Genomic DNA, 25,596 nt, shown 5'->3' with positions numbered 1-25,596 from the left:
AGTTTTAAATCCTCCTTTTAAAGGAAAATGTTAATAATAAAAAATACCCATAGTTCCACTTCCCTTTTTTAACTGATTTCATATTGCATCTTCCCTTTCACATACTGTTCAATTCAGTTAATGTTGATTGAGCTGCTAATATGTCTCAGGCAATGTGTTAGGCTCATGTTAGGTTCAAGGGATACCAAAAATTAGTAAGACATGGTCCTTGCCTTTCCTTATCTTGAGGTTTAGTAGGAGATATGGGTATATAAGCAGATGGTCTCGGTGTGAAATTTAAATCAAACAAGCACAATATGCTGTGAAAGCACAGTGGGTGGATTTCAGAGAAGTATTTCTGGAGGAAACTTGGGCTCTTTCTTGAAGAATGTATAAGCTTATGGAAAATTAAATCAAGATTGCCTAGCTAGGCATTACCAGCAAGGAATTACATTAAAAATGCTTGGTGAAATAGGCAACTAACCAAAGTTCAAGGTAATTGGTGTGGAATTAAAAAGGGAGAGAGCTCAGTAAGAGTGTGCCAGGTTATGGAGGTCCATGCATGTCATGGTAAAGGCCTGAAACTATGTACTCTAGGCCAATCAGTGTTAGCTTTCCAAGGAGGAGGTCACTGATACCTTGAAACTGAGCTTTAAGTATGTGTATGCAAATGAACCTAGTAAAATTGCTTCAGTATAAAGAACTCTTAATATAGGGAACATTTTATAAATGGAAAAGTAGACATTTAATAGTCACGAATGAGAGTTTAAAAGAAACTAGTTATCTCCATCAAGAGTCTCTATTTCATAGATTCTCTAAGGATTTTTTAAATTCTAGGTTAGCTTCCTTCAACACTATCAGTCTGTAATATTTTTCACTAAGTTCTCTCTCCCCCTTTTCTGAAGCTTCCTACCATTAAAATTTGCTTAAGTGAAACATAAATCTCGACATGAAGTATATTTGGGTGGGATAGGATACTGTGCCGAAGTTGTTTATTTGTACTGTTCTTAACACAATAATTGAGTACAGATACACTCCAGACTTGAATAATGTGGCTAAATATATAGTCTCCAGGTGATCAACTAAAAATAATTGTATTCTGTCATCACTTCTCCCACTGATCCCAAGAAGTGCCTCCAAGAAAATTACCTTTCCTTCTCCAGTATTAGAAATCTGTGGGATAGCACCATCCACCAAACTACCCATTAAACCACTATCTTAGAGTTGGAAACACTGAAACATCCTCATTTCCTTCTTAGGGTCCAGCAAAATGGTTCAGTACCTTGGCAACACGCCCTTCCCTATAGAACCAGAGGGAGGGAGTGGGGAAAGAAAATATAGGAAGAACCAAAAGTGAGGATTTTATGAGAGACAAAGTGAAAGAAAGCTCTCAATGAAAGAAAACCCACACATTAAATGGCTTTCAGTACCCAGATCTAGAGTGCCTGGTTTGCATTGCAGTAACTTAACATTTGTCAGTAATGATGCCTACAAATATTGTGTTTATTGTGTGTGCAAGAATGCATTTTATTTTGTTTTTTTGCTTTTTTGAGATGGAGTTTTGCTTTTGTCATTCAGGCTGGAGTGCAATGGCATGATCTCGGCTCACTGCAACCTCCACCTACCAGGTTCAAGCAATTGTCCTGCCTCAGCCTCCTGAGCAGCTGAGATTACAGGCCCGGCTAACTTTTGTATTTTTAGTAGAGACAGGGTTTCACCATGTTGGCTAGCCTGGCCTCGAACTCCTGAGTGTATCTACCTGCTTTGGCCTCCCAAAAGAGCTGGGATTACAGGTGTGAGCCACTGTGCCCGGCCAGAATGCATTTTAAGTCCACAGCTAAAGATTATCTTGTCGTATTGTTGAATAGTGACAAAGCTACTACTAAGTGTGAATAAAGAGTTTGTAATTTTGCAGGCATTCATTAAATTAAATAAAGCCATATATGCCTATAAACCTAATAATCTTTTTTAAAAAACAATTTATTGAACCAAACTATTAAACCAAGTTTCAGTAAATTAGTTGCCTAACACTTGCACATAAAAAGCAACAAATATTTTTTGATTCAATGAACAATTGATTATTAAAATCAAGCACATTTGTCTTACTGAACTGTTACAATTATTAAAAATGGAAGCAATGTAAGGCTGTATAGATCTTTGTAGGCTGCAGTTAAGTATAAATCTGTTGCTCCTTCTTTCGTATATTAGCCTGAAAAAGAAAAAAGCATGCACTTAGAGATCACATGGGGAAATTTTATAATTTAGATGATTTGACAGATGATAAGCTGTCTCAAATCCCTTTAAGAAGATAGTGTAGTATAAGTAACACACAAATACATGAATAAGTGAACAATTTTTAAATTGACAATAATTTGAATGATCTAGACTTACCTCAATCTCTGTATTCTAAATAGGCATTGTGCTTAGAAAATGAGTATAAATAAGATTTTAGATAATTACTTAACACAGTAATTTGTATGTGGCATGCCTCTGCTTGGCTGTTTCTTAATGGAGCTCTGGCAGAATTTATAATTTGTAAAGGAGTCAAATAAGACTTTATCACCTTTTACTTAAAAGAAATGTATTTTCATTTCGTTAGAAAAATATTCCGTAATTTAGAAATATGGCTATTCAGACTAGACTCTTTTCAGATTAAATTGAATTATGCAGCTTTACAGTGATGCTTTTTCTTTTAATTCATTGAACATTTTATATCCGGTAAAAAGTCAGCTAAAATTACTACAGCAAATCAGGCTTTTCTTTAACGCTTACTAAGTGGGCGTGTATGCTTGTGTTTACACGTGTATGCAGGCACACATACAATAAACCATTCGGTAATATTCCAGAGACCCAACTATAATGCCAGTAAAAAATAAGAAATCTGTCGTCTCATGATATGTGTAGTACATAGCAACAGAACTCTTAAGCTGAAGCATGAAGAACTTGTGAGGATGAATGTTAAACCTAGAAACAATTACTAAGTCACTTCTTAGCTACTGACAAAATCAAAAGGTTGGGAATAAAACCGGCAATAACTCTTGATCTTTTTTTAAAAAATGATATTACTATCTTAGACATCCCTTCAGAAAGCATCGTTTCTGTTAAGCCTGTGTAGAGATTAATCTGGCATTATCTTTTTAAAAATGTCTAGATTGACTTAAGCCTTTATTCAGATAAATGGGAAAATTTTATGTAACTAGAAATGAGCTACTAGTTTTCATTGTAAAACACAGTCACTAGAGTATACCAAAAAGAATGTTGAGCACATTTGGGAAAAGGTAGCTTTTGTAAGCCTTTTTATTTGTTTTTAAGAGACAGGGTCTAGCACTGTCTCCCAGGCTGGAGTGCAGTGGTGTGATCGTAGCTCACTACAACCTCTACCCTCTGGGCTCTAGCAATCCTTCTCCCTAAGCCTCTTGAGTAGCTGAGATTACAGGCATGCTCAGGCATGTCCAGCTAATTTTTAAATTTTTTATAGATACGGGGTCTCACTATGTTGCCCAGACTGAATTCCTGGGCTCCAGTGATCCTCCTGCCTTGGCCTCCCGAAATGCTGAGGTTACAAGCCTGAGCCACCACACCTATCTTGTAAGTCCCTGTAGTAATAAAAATATATCCTGAATATGTGAGGAATGAGAGGAAAGCTAGAGATCAAATAAGGGGAAATTGAGATTCCTGTTTCCAACTCTTTTGTGCCTTTTTTCTCTCCTCTTTACAGTTGAACTCCTGTTTCTTCCTAGGTGTTCATGTCTCACATTTCTTCCTGGCCAACTCTTCCTCATTTATGTAAGGTCCTCCTTGGATAGCACCTCCTCTATGAAAGTTTCTCTGACCCACAGAAGGAATTCATTATTCTTTCCTCTCTTTTCCCTTAGCCTTTATGAGACTATTATTTCCTCTTCATTTTTTGCTTATCCTTTGTATGGAGTAACTTCCTGAATCTATATAGCAGTGGTGTGGAGCGCCCTCTAGGAAGCATAGGAAATAGGGGAAATAGCAAGAATTCTTCATAAACTGCAATAAGTGACAAGATGCAGCAAGACTCCCAGCCTTCCTGGCTGGCATGGGGCACTGATTGGTGTAATGTTCCAGTGTAGATGTTACTGTGTATTCATCAGTGAGTCTACACAGATAGAGTCCACATGTGTCCCAGTTGTGCTAATTCTTCTTCATCATGCTGAAAAGGTAAGTATTGGGTGAAACTTTTTTACTTACAAGTATACATATTTCCTCTGTAAATGGGACAATTCCTGAGTCTAGGATTTGCTAGGTCTTAAGGATTATGGCTTTAAAAATAGACCTATGCTTTAGTTAAAGCATGTTCCACAGGAACATAATTTTTTATTTATGTTTCTATTTTCTCCACGAGACTAGATGCTTGATAGAACTTACAACTTGATTCTTTATATTCTCGTCCATTAGCATGGGCAAAGCTCACACATATTATGAATAAAGTTGAGTAATATTTGTAGAATTAGTATATAAATGACACTGCTTAATGACAAAGTTTAACTCTCCATGAAGTTATTTGTATTTTCAGGAAAAAAAAAATGCTGTGAGAACAAATGAGTCGCCCACTGGAGAACTTGGTAGGGGATGTCCTGGTATCCTCAAAACAAGAAGGACCGTTTAAATAGCTTGCAGCCGCCTGTAGCCTGAGCCCTTCCTTTGTAAGCATCTACACACTCACAGGGATCAACAGTAACAGTATCTCCTCTCCAGCAGAGGATCTGTTGGTCTTCTGAGTATTGAAGACTGATAAATGATAGAATCTCTTCTTGTCTGACATCTTTGAAACCCCCAGTGTTCCAGAACCTGGAAAACCTGTTGTCGTATAGGGGCGTATCAACAAATCAGTAGGTTCACTCATCTGTCACCTCTATTTCAGGATTATTTCTGAAGTATTGATGATTAGAAATATGTTAGAATCTGAACTTTGGGGTATAAATTCACCCATTATCTACAGTAGCTTTCCTGCTTTCATAACATGATCTACACATTTTGTGGCTAAATAAATGCTCATTTTTCTGATGACCAAAGCTAACTTTTAGATGAATTACTGATATACAGAAATGATTTCATCCCAATTAACATGTGAAACACAATTTAACTGTGATGATGTTTTCAGTCAAAGGCAGTTGCCTTGGCATTAACAGTGAAATCTTACGTGCACAGGAAGGTTCAGCCTAACCCTGGCAGGATTCCTAGGCTGTTTCAGTACATGTGACATTAATAATATGTAGCTTATCAGGTAATGATGCTCAGTTAGTAACATTCTTCAGCGGCCCAATGGCAGATATTTTTTAAAGTGATTATAATTTTTCTCTAAGGATTACCCAAGCATAATAAATAACAAAATATGAGCAAAAAATGTGATAATACAAGGGATTTTTAAATGGCAATGATTTTAACATATAGATAAATAAAAATAATCATGTCCATATTATATTGTTTGAAACTTAGTCTAGTGAATGACAAGAGATAGCATAGGTATTGAGATTTTAATTTATCTGATAGGCTTACTGAATTCCAATAGTTAATACATAATTCCTCTGTGTATTCAAATTGTTTCTAATTAGATGGACTTCTCTATTCTTTTAAAATATATTTTGTAAATATTCTTGTTATCTTTAGAATATCTGTGGTGCTTGTAAAACCATATACAGAGATTTCTTTCATTTGTTTTTTTTTTAACGCACAGTAGAGTATATAGGTCAGATACCTTTTGAAATGCCTGACATGTTAGAAATCTTCCATTTACCTCTTTAAATTAATATTCGATTTTAGTATTTATTTATTTTTGAGACAGGGTCTCGCTCTGTCATCTAGGCTGGAGTGCAGTGGTATGATCATGGCTCTCTGCAGCCTCAGCCTTGCAGGCTCAAGCGATCCTCCCACTTCAGCTTCCTGGGTAGCTGGGACTACAGGTTCATACCACCCCACCTGGCAGGCTCTCACTATGTTACCTAGGCTGTTCTTGAACTCGTAGGCTCAAGCAGTCCTCCCATCTCAGCCTCCCAAAGTGCAGGGAGTATAGGCGTGAGCCACCACACCTGGCAAAATCAGTATTTTATAAGTGAAATTACATATATATATACACACATAACATAGTAGTGTATGTGTGTGTATATGTATGTATTACAGTTGTTCCTCGCTATCCACAGAAGATTGAATCGAGGACCCTCTCAGATAACAAAATCTGCAGATACTGAAGTCCCTGATATAAAATGGCATAATACTGTATTTGCCTATAACCTATGCACATCCTCCTGTATACTTATTTATTTTTGAATACTGTATTTTTGATCCTCAGTTGGTTGAATCTGCCATTGTCAAATCCTCATATACAGAAGGCCAACTGTATATATAATTTAATGATAGCAAATTACTAAAAATATCAAGACCATAATAAAAATTTTTGATAGCAAATTACTAAAAATATTGGGGCCAATAAAAATTAATGACTTCAATAATTTAAAACACTTACTATACATATATGAAAATTAACTCTTAAAAATGTGACTTGATTATTCAGTTAGCTTGGATAGATGAAGCAGAAAGTTAAATGGTGATTATGAAAACTGAATTTTTGTATATGTGGTTTAACTACATTGTGAGTTACGTGAGTGTGTTATTTCTCCTTTTGTCTCACTACTTTAATGGGAGATTATTGTTGCCCAACTCTGGGTCTAGTATGTAACCAACTCTTTTCAGCCAGATTCCTCACCTCCAAAAGAGTGTCTTGCATCTTTGGGTCTGGGCCCAGGTTCAACTCCAAGAACTGTACATCTCAGGGACCAAAGGTTATGCTTGGCAGGGAAGCCTAATGCCCCATCAGGGCACTCACTAATCTATCTGAGTAGACTATTAGTGTTTTTCTATTTTTAAAATGTGTTTTATATATGCACAGGTACTCTGGTATCAGCTGTTGTGTTTTCCAAAGAGTTGATTGCATTATTATATCAACTCATCCATGCTCATAATATACGTATATGTGCCCAGTGGAATTTTGGGGAGCTAAGGGTAGGACTGGTGCAAAACTATGCAGTTACAAATTAAAGGCTTCTGAAGAGGTAATCTGACTCAGTAAACCAGCCTCAAATCAAAAAAGATAAGTACTATGGTAAGACATAAGAGCTAATCTGCAAAACACAGCTTGCACAGCCCTGAATTCATTATTAAGATTTCCATAAAGACATAGAAAGGATGCTATAAATGACTGTCACCTCACAGACACTGCAGAAAGACCAGTTACTTTCAAATTTGACATTCTCCTTCTCCATGAGTGTTCTTGGGAATTCCCGGAAGAGAGACAAGTATGTGAAAAGGCCCTAGGGCAGGAAGGAGCTTGTTATGCTTGAGGAACTGGAGGAAGGCCATCACAACTAGAGCAAGACAGAGAGGGCCTCAACTGGAAGATAGGTGGGATACAAATTAAGCGGAGACATGAAGGTCATGTCAGGAGTTGGCCTGAAAAATCAGTGTACAGCCATTGAAGAGCTTCATGCAGACATGTGACAAAATTGGATGTACATTTAAAGCTATTGTGTGGAGAGTTGATATGGGGGCTGGGGGGCAAGATAGGAAATGGGGCCCATTAGGAGTTATTGCAGTGGTACATGTGAGAGAGAGCAGAGACTTAGGCTGGTGACATTGTAGTGGAGATAGAAGTCTTGATTCAAGTCCTGTTTTGGAGATATAATCAGCAAGATTTAGTTAGAGATCAGTACCTACATAATAGAAAAAGTGGTTGGGCCTCTTCACCCTCAGGTACTAGCTCAAATAACAGTTCAAACCAGAAAATCATGAAGTGGTGCTTATAGTTTCATTCCCCCATTTAATTATTTAATCATTTATTCACTCAGAAAACATTTATCAAGCTCTTCCTGTGGGCCAGACATTGTGTAAGGTGCTGAAGAGACAATGTCCCATTATCGGTCATGTGCTCTGCCTGACAGACCCTTACACCAGTGGTTGGCTTGATTTACTCTATATCTTAGAACATGGTGCTAAGGAGACCCACATTTTTCATTGTATCCCCATAGACTTTGTTCATTTAGACACATGGTTCCCTTCAGGGGTCTTTGGGGAGCCCCTGGGGTAACTAGAAATGGATGGACTTGGCACACTGGTTGGCACGCTGACAAGGTAGTGCTGCCGCACCTAGAACAGGGCCTGGTGCTGACAGTCTTGCCATATACAGGACATCTGCACACTCGTAATATAGAATCATCCAGCCAAGACACCCAGTAACACTCCTACTAATGAGTCCTGATCAGCTTCACACTGACCAGTGACTACTCTCCTGCCCTCACCAGTACTCAAACTGTCTGACTTTAATCAATGATTAAAGGACACATAAGTGGGAATTCTTTATGTCTGTATTCTTCCCAGTCTTTCTGCATGATCCTTTGGGGTATTCCGAGCCCCTTGTCTTACCCTTCTCTGCTCCCCAAATTGTGTCCAAGGGGCAAGCTAGTAGGGCAGCACAGACAAGAAAAAAACTAGTCCTTTTCCTTTCTTTTGTGTGTGTTCTTGGGAAATGACCTTAATCTCCATTACTTTCATTTCCTTGTCTGTAAAACAGAAATAGCGCTAGTATCTACTTCATAGGGTTGCTGTGTTGCAATCTCTAGAGCACTTAGAACAGCACTTAGTCTTGGCACATTTTCTTAGTCTTTTGGGCTGCTTAACAGAATACCATAGCTTGGGTGGCTTGAACAACAGACATTTCTCACAGTCCTGAAGGCTGGAAGTCTGATATCAGCGTGCCAGCGTGGTCTGGTTCTGGCAAGGGCTCTTTCCTGGATCGCAGGCTACTGACTTTTTCTTATATCTCTACATGGAGAAAAGAGAGGAGAGAGCTCTCTGGAGTCCCTTTGGTAACGACCCCAAATGAGGGCTCCACCCTCATGACCTCATTACCTCCCACAGGCCCCACCTCCTAATATCAGCACTTTGGGAGTTAGGATTTTAACCTATTAGTTGGGGAGGGGGCACAAATATCCAGGTAGTTGCACACACAATAAGCACCCAATGAATATTTGTTGTTATTGTTATTGTTCAACAAGTGGAAGACAGCGTGTTGGATGACCACGCAGGTGACGCGGATGAATGTGTCACCATTACAACTTCTGCCTTCATCACTAAATGAAGAGATACCAATTGCTTAAATGCAAGGCAGCATGAGATATGTTTTTTTACAAATAAAAATCTGATTGTGGTGATTCTTCGCTTAACTGCTTAATGAACCTCTGTTACCACTGCTCAGACGCTTGGATTTCAGGTCTGGCAATCTCATCTCACTAGGTTTGTTCTTCAGCTTTAAGTTAATTTCCCAGGGGAAATTACTCCTTTTTCCAGAGTTAGTCCCAGTCCTACCTTAGCAAGATTGCCTCCTACTTGTGCATTAACTAGGTGCCGCTCTTGGTTCCTGTTTCCCATCAGCTCCAACCTGAAGTTCCTGGCTTTCCCCCACCACCTCGAGCACTGCTTTTAATCTCCAAGTCAGTGCTATTCCTTGGGTTAATGTGGCACCATTTTATTTTCTAAATCCCAGTCTTTGGCTCTACTTGCTGCTCAGCCTCATGGTCAAAGATCTATTACTGATGAAATTTTACAAATGTTGTATTCTGGATGAAATTAATTTTGACCATTTCTGATGGGAATTGCAAATTGTACACTAGAAACAGAAGAACAATTTATTATACAGGGTAATAATACAGTGTGAATCAACATCACTATAAATAACAACAATAACAAATATTTATCTTTCTGATACATATCTCATTTTTTCATGTTCTAGAGTTATCTTTTTTTTTCCTTGTGAGCCCTAATGTTCTGGAGATTCATAAATGGTAATTAATGCTTCAAATTTATAATTGATATCCTTCATATCATAGTAGAACTCTGACATCAATTTATTCACAAAATCTCTAGTTAGTTAATTAACAATTTATTCATGAGACTGATTTAATTTGGGCATTATATGAAATTTCACAAAGCACAGTAAAAATTTTCAAAAATATGTAATAACTATGGCTTAATTTTATGTTCTATTAAAAAATGTGAGTATAAAAATATGTTAAAGTTAGAAAATTCAGTAGCTTCTCTTCAAGACATTGAATTCTATTATAACTGATATTTTTTCCTTTTCAGACATTTATCATACATATAGAAGAAATGATAAAATGGTTTCATTTGTGTAAAGATATTTTTAAATAATGGGACGAATGAATACTAGGAGAGAGAATGTTGTCAGACACAGTTAACTACATAATCTAAAACTCAACATGAAACTCTACACCCCTCAAATTTGTCTAAAGCTATTATGATTTATTGAAAACTACCAGAATGCTAGTCCCCCTGACTTTTTAAATATTCTCCTTTAAATATGAACCACTTCGGAAATAAAATCTATTGCCATGTATAGCTAAACTTTGGTATTTGTATGATTTTTTTTAAGCTCATGTAAAGTTCAGATTTACAGTAAATGACATGGATAGCATGATTCTCTAACTGGGTTAATTCATTTAATCATTACTTCAAGAGTCATTAATTAAGCAAATATGTATTAATGCTAGGTTATATGCTAACATAACAAAGATCAGTAAGTTGAGAGCCCAGTGATCCAGGATCTGGTATTTTTCATAGGCCAAATAACAAATATTTAAGGAGCCTATAAATAGCAGCAATTGTATTAATGTCAGTAGACTTTAATCAATGTTTATTAAACATTTTAACAATCCAAAATTGTCTGTAATGTATGTAGGTTTTCTAGGTACTTATGGTCAAAAACAAGGGTAACTATGAGTATATATTATATCTATAATACATTAGTCACATTCAAAGGAAGAAATCTCACAAAATTGTTATCGTCACTATACAGGCAATAGTAGATTTGTTGAAAGTGTTTTTTGTCTAACTATTTTGCATTGTAATTTATGTAAGGTACATTGTGTGATTGCCTTATTATAGATTCTAATTGGAATAAATAGCTATGCTATTAAATGGAATTATGTACATGTAACCATGATTTTTAGAACATGCCTATATGAAGATTTATATGATAATTTTAGGTAAACATTTTATGTGTAAAAATAATAGAATTGGAAATAATGACGGACGTTAAAGGACTTTGAAGTATCCAGAATGCAATTAAGAGAGGCAGAAGTTGCATAAATGTTCAGACATATTTATAATTTTTAGTATCCCATCTTTTCCTTTTGGAAAGGAGAATAAGGGAGAGAATACTAACTGGTGATCTCTAAAACATGCTATCCTTTGATGATGTTTCAGAACTTAATAAAGCAAAAAAGCAAACAAGTGAACAAAAAGAAAAACTAGCATCCTTTTATCTCACTCTATAGTATTCATACATGAAGCTCTATACCTTTACTTGATGCTTTTCCAAATGACTCATGCCTTCTAAACTGGAAAGACTGGCAGTGTCATTACTGGAAAATCTGCACTGTGGAGTGGTTGAGGGCATGAGCTGTGGAGTGGATGGCCTGCCTGTGTCACTAAACGCTGTGTGATCTTGGGCAAGTTACTTAACTTCTCTGGGCCTCCATTTTCTCATCAATAAACTGGGAGGGGAATTGCTCGGCGGGCAATTGTGAGGATTTATAAATTAATATAAAGCTTAGTACACTGTGTGGTTTATTGTAAGAACTCAGCAAATGTTAGCTCTTACAAGGTTAAACCCCAAAGATGAAATGTCCTTTTAAAATCAAGCCAGATCATAGCAGAGGAAGAAATGGTTGATAAATGAGAAAATGATCTACCTCGCTAATAACCAAGAAATTCATATTAACTTTTCCACAATTGAATAGGTGTTCTGTATTTATTAATAATAACTATTATTAGTAATGATTTGGGTCTGTGAGCACCTTCACAATTTTGAGGGTGCAACCATTTTGGAAGGTGATTTGCCCTGTCTGCTCTACAAAATTTTAAATGTGGGTACTCTTTCACCCAGTAATTTTACTTGTAAGAATTTCTCTTTCAGAAATACCCTCTAATATGCACATACACGTGTGTGCACGCATGTATGTACGCATATGCATATCTCTATTCATTGCTATGTTACGTTAAATTAGGGGAAAATGCTTCTGATATGACATGGTGCCCATAATTTAATGTAAAATGACAAATACAATTAGCTTAATTATTTACATATAGCACGTGATCCCACTTTTGTGGGAAAAGCATCTATTTTTATGTGTGTGTTTTCAAGGGGAAAAATATATGTTTAAGGATGCACACATGCAAAAATAGCAAAAGGATACATGGAAACTCATACTCAATAGCTATGATGTGTATCATCTCCTTTTGTTCAGAAAATGTTTCTAAACTGTGCCAAAATTTTGTCAGATATCATTAATATTTGAAAAATTGAAATGAAAACCATTTTCTGCGAAAGATATTGCCTACTGTATTTATGGCATACAGAAAATTGTGACCTCATGTGTCTAATGATAGACAAATAAAAAAGATTAAAATGTTTAGTGTAGTATAGATTTGACTTATGAACACTGTCTCATGTTTTAAAATGTTTTGATTTTTTTTAAATCATCTAAGAAAAACAGCTATATGAACACATTTGCAAATCTATTGATGCTTCTTTTTAAAAGTGATTATCTTTTTTATCTTCCCAGAGTTACTGGAGGTGAACTGTTTGAAGACATAGTGGCAAGAGAATACTACAGTGAAGCTGATGCCAGGTAAGTGACTTGCCCTGGGCAAGATACAAGACTCAACATTCAAATAATACTTTTTCAGTATATTTCTTTACAAATGCATGTTTGTACAAACAAATGTTTTAAGGATCTCCGGGATGATTCTTAGAAAAAAAAAAAACTCCATGAATCTGGTCTATATTTTTATCTAGCATCTGTAGTTAGATTACATATTTTATCAAAAACAACAAGGAAAAACAAACCAAAACACCCCACCTAATTGGAATGACTTCTGCTAAAGCAATATATTTTTTAGTGAAAGTCAGAGATCAAAGATTGAAATCCTCTAATCCCTAGATAGATTCTAGGTTGCCCAGTGGTAGCCAGTAGTCACATGTGGCTATTGCAATTTCAATTAATTAAAATTAAATTAAATTAAAAAATTATTTCTCAGTTGGTCTAACCATGTAGTTGGTCTAGCCAACTGCCTAGTAGCCACAAGTGTCTAGTAGCTACCAATTGGCCAGACCAGATATAGAACATTTTCATCATCACAGAAAGTTCTACTGAACAATGAATATCTAATCAGAAAACAGAAACAGCCTGAAAAAAGTCTCAGTGGTCTCTTTAAGGAACTATTATTAGCTAATTAACTCTTTGGAAATTTCATTAAAACCCTTGAACCCCTGAGTTGAAAAATATTTATTCAGGCATTTAAGAGAGTTCAAGAGTAATTTTTCAATCTTGTTAATTGGCAAAATCTTTACAAAAGTTTAAAAAAGGCTAAGTTTTTTGTCTAATTTGCAACTTCCTAGGCTATCCAAGGCAACATTTTTGGAGTGGAGTAACATTAACCACTTGCTTAGATGTTACTTAGATTGCATGGTGTAAATTTTCCTGTGTACTTTTATATATTCTGTAGCTGTCATTTATTTTTAAAAATCTGATCAAGAGTGATTGGCTCATTATTAGCAATGTAAATGAGATGTTTGGGAGCAGAGATTGACTCTGCTCCCATTCTCCAATGCTGTCAGAGCTTCCCAAGGCTTGCTAATCCCATTGTAGCGTGACCCTCAACAGATGTCCAGCTGATATTAAGGTTCCCAGCCCCTCCTTGCCCTCAGAGGCACACTTCTGAGTTTCTAATTTTTCTTCTTGGTTTAATGCACTGTTTATGGCACTTTGTGAATCTATCTGTACATGACTACGCTCTAATTTTTTAATGGAATTTTTATGGCCAAAGTCAAATAGAAAATTCTGTGTAATTTATACTATGATGAGTGAATCATCACTTGCTCAGTTTACCCCAAATCCCCACATTAGGGTCCTGAAAGGGGCTTTGGGGAACCTCTGGAAGTAGCTATGTGGCCACTTGCCAAGAAACAGTAATACTTTTAATCAAGGTACTAAACTAGGGAATTTCATTTATTTTGCCCTTCAAAGTTATGTTAAACAGGCTGTTACTTGGTTTGAAAAATACTGGTTGAAATTAAAATAGAGACTATTTTTACTGCTAAAGAGCTCTAAGATATTTTTTATGAAAGCTCTCCGATAAAATCAAAGAGAAGGAACATTCCCTTCTAACTACATAAAGAGGCTATTTCTCAGTCAGATGTGGTGACCCACTCCTATGATCCCAGAACTTTGGGAGGCCGAGGTGGGAGGATTGCTTGAGCCCAGGAGTTCGAGACCAGCCTGGGCAACATGGTGAAACCCTGTCTCTGCTGAAAATACAAAACTTAGCCAGGTGTGGTGGCATGCAACTGTAGTCCCAGATAATCAGGAGGCTGAGGCAGGAGAATCACTTGAACCTGGGAGGTGGAGGCTGCAGAGATCGTGCCACTGCACTCCAGCCTGGGCGACAGAGTGAGACCCTGTCTCAAAAGAGGCTATTCGATTGTCAAAAAATTGTAAAAATTTTTTACTAGTTCTCAAAAATTTAAGAATTGAATCCATTCTCACTAGTAAAAAAAATGGTGAAGTCCATTTAGTATGTATTATTGTTTACTTCTTTATCTTCTGTTATTCCCAAGATTCAATAATTTATGCTTGTTGTTTGAGAACAGGAAGAGAAATATTCCTAAAGAGTAGTGCAAAGTGAACATTATTGTAAAAGAAAAAAGATTCCTATGGTTTAAAAATAATGACCAATACTCAAATAAACAATGTAGTCAACAGCAATGAATGTGAGACACTTTTAGTGGTATTGTTAATAAAAGAGCTAGAAAATCATAGTCATGATCAATTTTTAAAATATTTACATTGTAATAAATCAGATGGTGATTACTTTTTTAAATTCAAGATTTTTCTTTAGAATAATATTATTTTATACATTAAGTGGTTGAAAATGTCCTTATTAAAATGTTTGCTTCATCTTTCAATGAATAAATGTAGTTCAGGATGTACTTGCATTTGAATTGCACAGTGAACTTATACAAAATTCATCAGTGTGATATGTTCTGCATTATTATATGTCAGATGACAGTTCACAGGACCTTATAGGTGCCAAACAAGGATTTCTCCTCTCTAATTAGCAGTCCCATTTGATATCAGTGAACCCTTAATAAGAATAGCATAAAATGTACATTTTGATATAGTATGAAGCAAAAGTTTTTCTTCACTGAAGTGTATGGAAGTGGGTTTAATAATTACCAATGCTCCGGGGGATTGTAAATTTGTATTTATTTATTCTTTGAAAGCTCCCTAGCTCTTCCCCAAAGTATTCTTACACTAAAGAGGGGTTTATTTTATTCATGAGTTTACTTTAAATTCTCCCTTTATTGTTGGAGACTTGCATTTGTTTTCCTGTTATATACTTTACAAAAAGCAACGCTTCTAAGGCGAAATGGTAAATGTGTCCCTCCATTTTTTTTGACCCTTGTTTCACCTGCCACTTCATCTGTGTTTACCCTCTTGTTTCAACACCTGTTTAATTGTGACTTCAGATTTTAAACAGTTTAGATGTGTATAAGAAATACCTGGAAATTGTATATCTCTGAAGAATTTTCCCAGAACATTATGGGAATTCTTTATAAATTTTTCTTTCTAAATATGGAGATTTTACCTTCTTATACATATTATTTAATTTGTACACTTACAATGAAAACAACACAACTCAAATTGTTTTGTCTGAACATGTCACAAAGTCTATGTTGGATGTCATTTTTGTTAGAACCAAAATTAGCTTTATTCAGCTTTATTTGATTCCAGTGTAAAGCTAAAAAAAGTGAAGAAAAATAATTTTTGTTTGTTTGTTTGTTTCATTGGGACTTTCATTTTATTTCATATTCAATGTGATTATGTGCCTTTAAAATGTTCTCCCTTCCATTCTGCCCTTGTATCTTTGCAGTCATTGTATACAGCAGATTCTAGAAAGTGTAAATCATTGTCACCTAAATGGCATAGTTCACAGGGACCTGAAGGTCAGTATATGGAGTCCATAAATCTGAATCAAAGCAGTTTTATTTTTTTTTCTGGGGAAAGGGCAGAGGGTGGGTATTTAAAATGGTTCCCTTGCCTTTCCCAACTTGTTTCTAAAATGAGTAAATGGTGAAATGATAATGCATGATGCCTCTTCCAGTTTGCTCGTCTACAGGCTAAATATACATCATAGCAAAAAGGGAAGAATACTAAAGAATACAACCTGCTAAGTTTCCAAGCAGTAAACTACCTACCAAAAGGGGTTGAGGGGCAGGCTTTCTTGAATTGCCCAGCATTTGCCTGGAGATAAACTTGGCCTGTGATGTATGTCCGCCTGTAGATTTTAAACACCACTTCTGTTCTGAGACCATGGGTTGCTGTAGCAGAACAACTGGTTACGCATTGCTCCATTTGAGTCTGATGAACCCTTAGGCAAGAGATATTAATTGCCAGCTAAATTAAAGCACAAGAAGTTAATGATTTATCAAAAATTCATTAGGTATCTTAATTTAACCTTAGTGGTGCCCTGACTGTTAATGCGACAGCTTTTAGAACAATACTGGAAAAATGGGAGAGAAAAGGGAAACAATTTATGTGACGGGGTGGAGGTGGAACACCACAGCTATAAAGATTATATTTGTGTTCCACTTTATTTCCTGGAAGAATTTATAACCAGGAAATGATCTCTTGAATGACATAAAGTGTTTTCAAAATGGATTTTTCTAGAACAGATGGACCCACATTCTGGCTCACATCTGGCAAGATCTGATTGTTCTGAGGTAGTAGTCACTCTACTTGAGCAATATGTTTACATGACTGAAGGTGATACAATACAACCCCAGTTGTCTGCTAGCTCTGCACTTTAACCCAGTCTCTCTGAGGGTATACAGACAGTGAGTGTAAGCTTGGAACTAACACACGCCCCCTGGTGTTTGCATGCAGTCATTGCATTCAGCAGATCCTGGAGGCTGTGCTACACTGCCATCAGATGGGCGTGGTCCATCGGGACCTGAAGGTGAGTAATGCGGTTGAAGAAGATAAACCACCACACAGTTCCTAATGACTGTTCAGCTGCAATTATGCCTGTAAAGGCAAAAATATGAGCAATAAAGTTGTGTGGACTTATTCCAGCACGTTACTCAGGAACTTTCCCTCACCACAGTCTCTTATTTCATCTCTAACACACACTTGAGACATATAAATCTTGATTTATCCAGATAGAAATAACTTCCCAACATTAACAATAAATAGGATGCTATATTTCTTTCCCCGTAAGGATGGATATAGCATTAATGTGACTTTCAGTAGGGCTTGATGATCTTCACTCTAAATTTGTTCTGTGTACATTGATCAAACATTTTATATTCATGTGATATATACCCAATATTATGTAAATACTTAGTAAAATTATAAAGTGTGTAGAGATAAAGTTATTAGGTGAAGTTTTAGCCTAAACGATTATGTGCCAAAGAACCTCATTTTGAATTCTGACATTCTCTTTCCCTTAACATTAGTCCTAGGAATTCTGAGGACACTGAGGCCTCTTAGTTTTTTATTTATTTATATTCCTAAAGACCAAGATACTAGTGTCTTCTAAAACTACAGATGTAAAGAAAGCAAAACAAATTTAATCATCAAATAATATTTATGTGGCAAATATATATGGATATCCCTATATACATATTCTCATTTGAATGCCTACTGATACCCTTAAGACTTCACTCAGCTTCTGATACCCTTGAGGACAGAGAATTTTTAGATCATTTAGAAATGAAATAGCTCACAAGGGGAGTACTTTTTCACTAATTTTCCATCTCCATTTCCCAGCACTCTAGTTTTACCTGTGGAATTTCAGAAAAATAGTGAAGCCTAGAAATTGAAAAGAAAAACTACTGGATGAGTAAAATAGTAAATGTGAGCACTGTATATAGTTTTGATTCTTTCAAACTCAGCATTTTCTAGGCATTAGGACAAAGGTGGCAAAGGATAATTTAGAATGTCTAAAACTATGTGTGTTTAGTGAGAGGACCTAGACTTATTTCTCACGTGCAGACTTTTCTGGTTATAAAAAAAATTACAAATCCATATTTCCAGTCACTTAATGTTCTAGAAGACTATATCTCTAAACCAATTACATGAAGATGTGATTTATAAGCAAAACATTGCCTTAGTTTTCCACAATCTTTTGATTTCATTTAATTCTGAGAGTTTTAAATATCAAAAGCAAAGGTATGGTTAAGGGCATTTTCTTCTGAAGAGCCGAGATCGGACTGTATATCTGCTAACACTTACCAAATGTACCCATTAGTATAAAGCAAAAGCAGTGTGTTTCTTTGAAAATTCATGTATTTTACAGTCACCTCAAAAATTCTTTACTGGTTATTTACAGACAGAGCCCCTTTTGTTACCTCTCAGAACCCACAGCACTACTTTCCTTTTAAGTGAACATATATGAACATGCACATCATTTGTGCAATTTTTTTTCTGACACTTCTATAAATTTATTATTTGAAACATTTTACTCCATGTTATATAACCATAAGTGGACTTCAAAAGCCAAGTATAAAAAAATGTGAATCCTCTTCCATAACTTTAAAGATTTTTTTTGTGGAATCATAATACGGGACTTCTCTAAACATCTGGACTCAGGTGAGCACTTCAAAGACTGGAACTTTAATAGGACATGGGCTGTGAAGAAAAATATATTCTCTGACATATGAACTAACGTCACTAATTAAAAACTTAAGCAGATGATTTTTAGGGAGGCTTACTAGCAAAAGAAATAACTTGCTGCATTCCCCACCAGATTTCTTTAAGGCAGGGAAAGTACTTTTGCTCTCCATTCTTATTCTGATTCTGGGAAAGGACAGAAATGAGCTTTTGAGAGAGCTTGTTATAATTTTTTTAGTTGTTGTCCTAGTTTGTGTCAAATTGCTGACTTGGATGGATTTCAGTTGAGTCTGGTTCTCAGTGCTTGCTTCAGTAGGCCATTTCATAAACACACTGAGAGAGTTCAAAACATGTGCATTAGAGGCAGTTGATGAACCTCTTGAACGTGCCAAATCCCTGCCTTTGTTTTGTGCCTTTTATACCCATGATGTATACTCTGATAAATATATTGCTTGTGATAGCATGTTTACCAATATAGTAAAGTTAAAAAGATCAAGTGCTGAAATTTTTTATTACCAGGCCTTAAACAAAAACTTGCCTTTACTATTCCTATGCTATTTATTTTTGTGTCCATATACTAATTAATATGTTAATTGATGTGCGATAGAAATGTTTGATGCACATAGTGTAATTTGTCCACATCAGTGAGAAAAAGAAACACAGGAAATGTCATGTTTATCATGATCAACAGCACCTATAAGGATATAAGTGCTGTACAATTTGTATATAAGCCCTCTGGAACCATAGCTGTTTAACGTAATGCGATACTCCACAGTACCTAACGTAGGGGCTTATATCTGGCCAATACCTGCAGCATATTCCTTCAATTTAGAAATGAATGAAGGTCAACCAAAAGTACATCTATAATATAAAAGGCAGCATTCAGTAAAATAGGTTATTAAGTGTTCATTAATATTTGAATAACATAAAGAAGATAAGTATATCTTCAGAATAAAGATCACTATTTAGTTGAATAACTGCTGCTCATTGGGGCTCATTAGACAGTGGGAAATTATGAGGACCTATAATCAAGACTGAGGTACAACAGGCAATTTCAGGATGTCCCTGAAACAAGCAATAGGAGAAGAGTCAGGGTGGTGGGATATCAGCGTCAAGAAGGTACATCCATCGGCACCAGGCAGAACCTAGTGGATACATGGACCACAGCCTTTTGTCTAAGGTGTGTCCAGTGGCAGGCCAATTAATGTAAATCTAGATAATATTAGGAGGATCTAGTGGTGGTGATAAACAGTACAGTACAGTTCAGGGATAGGACTGCAGTCTTTGGGAGCGTTTGGATCAAGTCAGGGTCTTAATAATCAAAATGGTAAAAGATGCCATTTATCAAGCAGTTACCATGTACCCTGCGCTGTCTTATCGTACAAATCTTCAGAACAACTTTATGAGGAAGGTGCTCTGATCATCCTCATAGTATGTAAACGAAAATTTAGCAACCACAAGTGAAAGAACTTAAGATCACTCAGCTAGTAAAATATGATTGGTGCCTAAGAAATTTGATTCCAAGTCTGCATGCTTAATAACTACTACTTCTCAATTTAGTTAGTTGGATGAATTAAAAGCCTGTAAAGAGACCAAAGACTGAGTCAAAACAATGATAGGAAAATAATTTTGCTAGCAACATTCAGAATAATTTGTGGAAATGGTTCTAAGTTTAGTGAATCAAAAGGTTAAAATAGTCCTGCCTATGGGTCTTCCAGATATAAACAAAATCTGTGTCATTGGGAATAAAGAAAATAAGATATAATGTAGAGTAGGGGGCAGTACAATCTGGTAGTAGACAGGTGTATGAAGTAAAACTTTTTCATTTAGAAAATCAGTAAGGTAGCATTGACCACAGCCTTTGGAAAACGAGACAAAGAAGAATAAAATGCATTTGCCACATTTAATTAGTAATTGCCACATGAAGACAATTAGTATTGGGTGCTTAAGGCGGGTGGATCATGAGGTCAGGAGATCGAGACCATCCCGGCTAACATGGTGAAACCCCGTCACTACTAAAAATACAAAAAATTAGCCGGGCGTGGTGGCAGGCGCCTGTAGTCCCAGCTACTCGGGAGGCTGAGGCAGGAGAATGGCGTGAACCCAGGAGGCGGAGCTTGCAGTGAGCAGAGATCGCCCCACTGCATTCCAGCCTGGGCAACAGAGCGAGACTCTGTCTCAAAAATAAATAAATAAATAAATAAATAAATAAATAAATAAATAAATAAACTTGATAGGTAGATAGATAGATAGATAGATAGATAGATAGATAGATAGATAGATTCTTTATGAAGAGCTGAGTGCTGTAACTCAGTGTTGGATATTTGTGAATTGGTGGTTTAAAGTTCAAATACAAAAAGAGAAGAATGAATATTCATCAAACATTCCTTCAGCAAGCACTAAGGCATCATTTTAAATGTGAGCATACATTACTGAGCAAAACAAGAACAGACCTTGTGTGCATGAAACCCTGCTGGCCATTGAATTAAGGATCATGTAAAAATATGTATGTAGGCCCAGTGCAGTGGCTTATGCCTGTAATCCATTCACTTTGGGAGACTGAGGCAAGAGGATTGCTTGAGGCCAGGAGTTCAGTACCAGCCTGCGCAACATAGCAAGACCCCCCATCCCTACAAAAAAAAAAATCAGTATATATACATATGTGAAAAGCATATTGATGACGTTCTTCCCAGAAAGGAGGAAGTACCTCAGACAAGTACTGCATTCAGAAAAATATTAGGTCAAAGTGAGGTTGCAGTAACAAATGACAATTTTTAATGTCACAAGAAATAAAGGAATGTCAGATCAGATATATTTTCTCATTTAAGAACCTGGAGAATACAATTTCTATGACTTAGTTGACAGAATAAGTAAAGGAGATAGTTATAAAGCTATGCTTTTTCAAATAACTGTGTTTGAAACAAGGTAGTAAGATTTCTGCAGTTCAAATGTACCCGAAATGGTTACTAAACTATTTCATGAACAACAATCTGGATAGGAGGCTTTATACACACAACTGAATCTCTTAGCAACAAATTAACACCCTGTGAATTGCCTCAGCAGAGAATGCTGCCTTTACTATTAGCCCTTATTCAGAAGAACATTACTTAATGGAAATATCATTGGATGGATGGATAGATGAATATGAGAGAGAGAGAAAGAGAGATTTTAATGAAGAGAATTTGGAGATTTGATGGGAACTTTAAGGCTGTTTCATAGGAATAAATTAAATTTATGACCAAAGTAGAAAGGAATTAGTTTTCAGGGAAGGGGGGAGATGAGAAGTACTTAGTAATTTTTTTTTTTTTTTTTTTGAGACGGAGTCTCGCTCTGTTGCCCAGGCTGGAGGGCAGTGGCGCGATCTCAGCTCACTGCAAGCTCCGCCTCCCTGGTTCATGCCATTCTCCTGCATCAGCCTCCCGAGTAGCTGGAACTACAGGCGCCCGCCACCATGCCCGGCTAATTTTTTGTATTTTTAGTAGAAACAGGGTTTCACTGTGTTAGCCAGGATGGTGTTGATCTCCTGACCTTGTGATCCGCCCGTCTCCGCCTCCCAAAGTGCTGGGAATACACGCATGAGCCACCGCGCCCGGCCAGTAAATTCTTGTTAACCATGGGTAGTAGATACATCAACCTGTGAAATTTATATTTTGGATAATTATAAAATCACAAGTATTATACTTTTCTCAGAGCTATGTTTAGATAAAAGTTTAAGGAACACATCATCTGTGTATGTATGTTTAGATATTTTTGAAACAAAGTATGTATTTGATAAATTTAATAATTCATTTAGCCATTCCAGTATTTCTTTATTGAGTGCCTAGTGTTTGTCAGGCAGTGGAGAAGCTGTGGGTAATTGGCACTCTCCCACTGCAGTTAGTTACACTCTGGTTCTTTCAGTCTACCCAGCAGTGTGTGCTGATAATGTGGAAGTAAATGAATAAACAGGAATGGAATACAGAAGGATTCTTATGAACTTGCTCATATATGCATAGCAATAGAAAGAGTACTTCCTAATTGCAAACTTATAGCACATACATCTGCTAGAAACTCCTTGTGCTAAGTACATGAATTCAGGCATTAATTCCACACAAAAATAAAAGCTAAAATCCCTTGTACCATGTATACAAATGAGACAAGTGAGCTTGACATTCAAGCTTTTCAATTCATGCAAAACTAAAAAAAAAAGAAATAGTTTATATTGGGGAGCTTCATTCGCACCTTCTTTGGCAAAAGATAAGTGACAGAAAACATGCCAAGCAGAGGATGGTTTTCTGTTAAAAAAGTGAGATTCTCCAATAGAGGAAAGAAATTTTAAAAGACAAATTTTTAGTCCTTAAAAAATAATATCCAAAGGAATTTAAGAATTAAATAATACAGGATAATAAAATTAGTAATTTGCTCTTTTTATAATATTCAAAAATTTAAAAACAAGTAAAACACACATGATTTTACATATATATTCCTAATGGTTGAGTCTTTTAGATGTGCACAAATAAAAGCCTGATATGGTTAATGCTAAAGGCTGTTGCCTTTGCCAAATCAATTTATTAATAAAGATTACGATAATTGGTGAAGCAAGGTTAAAACTATGTTTTTTTCATAAGTTTTGGATATGGGTAGTAAATATTTTTGAGTACTTCAAATTCTTCTAAAAACATCTACTGAATGGACTACCTTTTAAAAATAACTTTTTATACAATTGGTGGAGTTTCTTTAGTATCACGTCTTTAAAAGGAAGGAATTAGAAAATCTAGCTTCAGGTCTCAGCTTCATCTTTTTGGGCCTCCCTACCTCATGTAGAAACGGAAAGGTTTGAGTTATTTTATCTCCCAAGTTTCTTCCAGTTCTGAAAGTGATTCCATCAACCTGCCTGTGTACTTTGAGTCATTTAAACAGTTTCAAGAAAACTTTGAATCATATTGAAAGAAATTGCCATTGTATTCATATGAAAGTATAGAGCAAAACTTGCAAACAGTTGCTGCTCATTACAGCTGATATGCTATAAATGGTTGTTGACACTGAGACCAGATGTCATGGAAAATCCTGCATCATTAGGAAGCAATGGGGGTGGGGAAGGAACCTATGTGTAAGAATGTCTGTGCACTCTATTTAAAAACCAACCTAGAAAGGGATTGCATTATAAGAATCTAAAGTTCCTCTCAATATATAAAGAGTAACATAATAGATTGCATTAAGTTGGCATCATTAAAAAAGACATTCCTCAAGTTACAAATATTAAATGTTCTGCACATTGAAATGACCAGCTGCACTGGAATGTAGTAGCTAATCACTAATGTATATGTTGTCACCACAGAGGACAGAGCTCCTATGATAAAATCCAGTGTGATTTTATTGTTTCATAGAAACTGTTGTGAGATATAATTTAGTACCCTTATAATGTTCATTTGAGAGATTAAGGAACTAATTAATTAGCTCCAGGCATTTGTGAGTTGCCCAAGTCCACATAGGTAATGACAGTTAGGGCCAGGACATGAACCCAGATCTTCACATTCTTTCTAGATCATCACCCTGCCTGTTTCTCTTACAGTGCTGTGGTCCATAGTCAGCTAGCTACATTAGAAGACCTGGGTTTCTGATCTCACCTGTCTGATTCGTGTTAGAAAATAGAAAATCAAAATAGTGGAATAGTAGCAAATAATTGTGTAGTGGTGGTCCTTTCTAAGGAGGTAATCATTAATTAGGTGAGAAATACTACCCTTTCAGCTTGGGTAAACTATATTTGCAAATTATCTTCCTTTCTGTAGGCATTCAGAATTTAAACTAACCTTGTCAACAAAATTTTGTAGTACAATATATTTTTAACTTGGAAGCTATATGAGTGATAGTAATTCAGGAAAATTAGAATAAATGTGCTTGCCCTGATTAAAATGTTGCTTTAGAAAGTCTTAGTGATTAAGCCTCCCACACAATCACAGAACATGATAGGAGGATTATTCAAACTAATATATACCAAACAGTTAAATAGAAATCAAACTTGTGTGATTATTTTTAATGTTTCATTGGAGCTGCCCTTTAAAGCAATCTTGTGATGAAATATTAAAAAGTGAATAATCCCTTAAACTCATCATGCTAAATTTTTTAGTTTTCATTATATAATTTCATTTTAGAGCCTAAATTTTAGTAATCATCCTAATTTTTACATTTTCGTTATATAATTCTGTATTTTAGCTTTGCCTAAAGATATACATAAACATGAAATCATGTTAGTCTCTTAATTGTTACATCTACACAGTCACCTTCAAATAACCCTGCCTTTTCTTGTACATAACTGCAGCTGAACAGTCTTCATGAGTATAAGGTGCAACTCTGGTCCAGATGGATTTACTATTTTCTGGATGACTCACAAAGGCCCTACAGTGAGGTCTTCGTTAGTTATGAGTATTTGCCCCAGTCATTCAGAGGATATGCATGATAAAACTCTAAGATGTTCCATTTCTTCTGAATCGGCAGATACTTGGTGCTTGAGGCATAATGCGCACAAGCCCTGCCCAACAGCTTTTTCATTTAGTGATGAGTGAAAACACAATTTTTTAAAAGGTTATTTACCAGTTACACTGACAGTTGCTCAACAAACTTATCACCTGACTTCAAACACCTAAAATGTGATTTCTAAAGTGATTGGAACTCTTTTTTTGAATGAGTCTGTGGTTGACAAATTAGGACAGATGTGTATTAACAGAAATCTCTGACATGCCAGTGCTTTTGAAAGTGAAGAAAGAATTAGAATCAACCATTGCTCACAGTTTAATGAGCTTTTTCCAAGTTAATTATTCCATGAGTTAATAGTTGGAACTTAACTTCTTGATCAAATTAGGAAATGCAT

At 36.0% G+C, this 25,596-nt stretch overlaps 1 protein-coding gene across 32 annotated transcripts in view; it reads left to right on the top strand.

Moving 5' to 3' along the window:
* CAMK2D (calcium/calmodulin dependent protein kinase II delta) overlaps nt 1-25,596 on the top strand; it is a 316,681-nt gene that overhangs the window by 203,944 nt on the left and 87,141 nt on the right. For 19 of the 32 annotated variants that reach the window (XM_019025556.4, XM_019025551.4, XM_063705498.1 and 16 more), the window contains exons 5-6: nt 12,639-12,704; nt 16,009-16,081. In XM_019025556.4, coding sequence (XP_018881101.1) covers nt 12,639-12,704; nt 16,009-16,081 — 139 coding nt within the window. Of the gene's footprint in view, nt 1-12,638; nt 12,705-16,008; nt 16,082-17,021; nt 17,095-25,596 lie in introns of all 32 variants that reach the window. The other 13 variants (XM_055385271.2, XM_019025552.4, XM_063705499.1 and 10 more) reach the window with 1 other exon arrangement.

Source organism: Gorilla gorilla, chromosome 3 (assembly GCF_029281585.2).
Source record: "Gorilla gorilla gorilla isolate KB3781 chromosome 3, NHGRI_mGorGor1-v2.1_pri, whole genome shotgun sequence".
Taxonomy (NCBI): Eukaryota; Metazoa; Chordata; class Mammalia; order Primates; family Hominidae; genus Gorilla; species Gorilla gorilla.
This window is presented reverse-complemented; position numbering and strand designations above follow the sequence as displayed.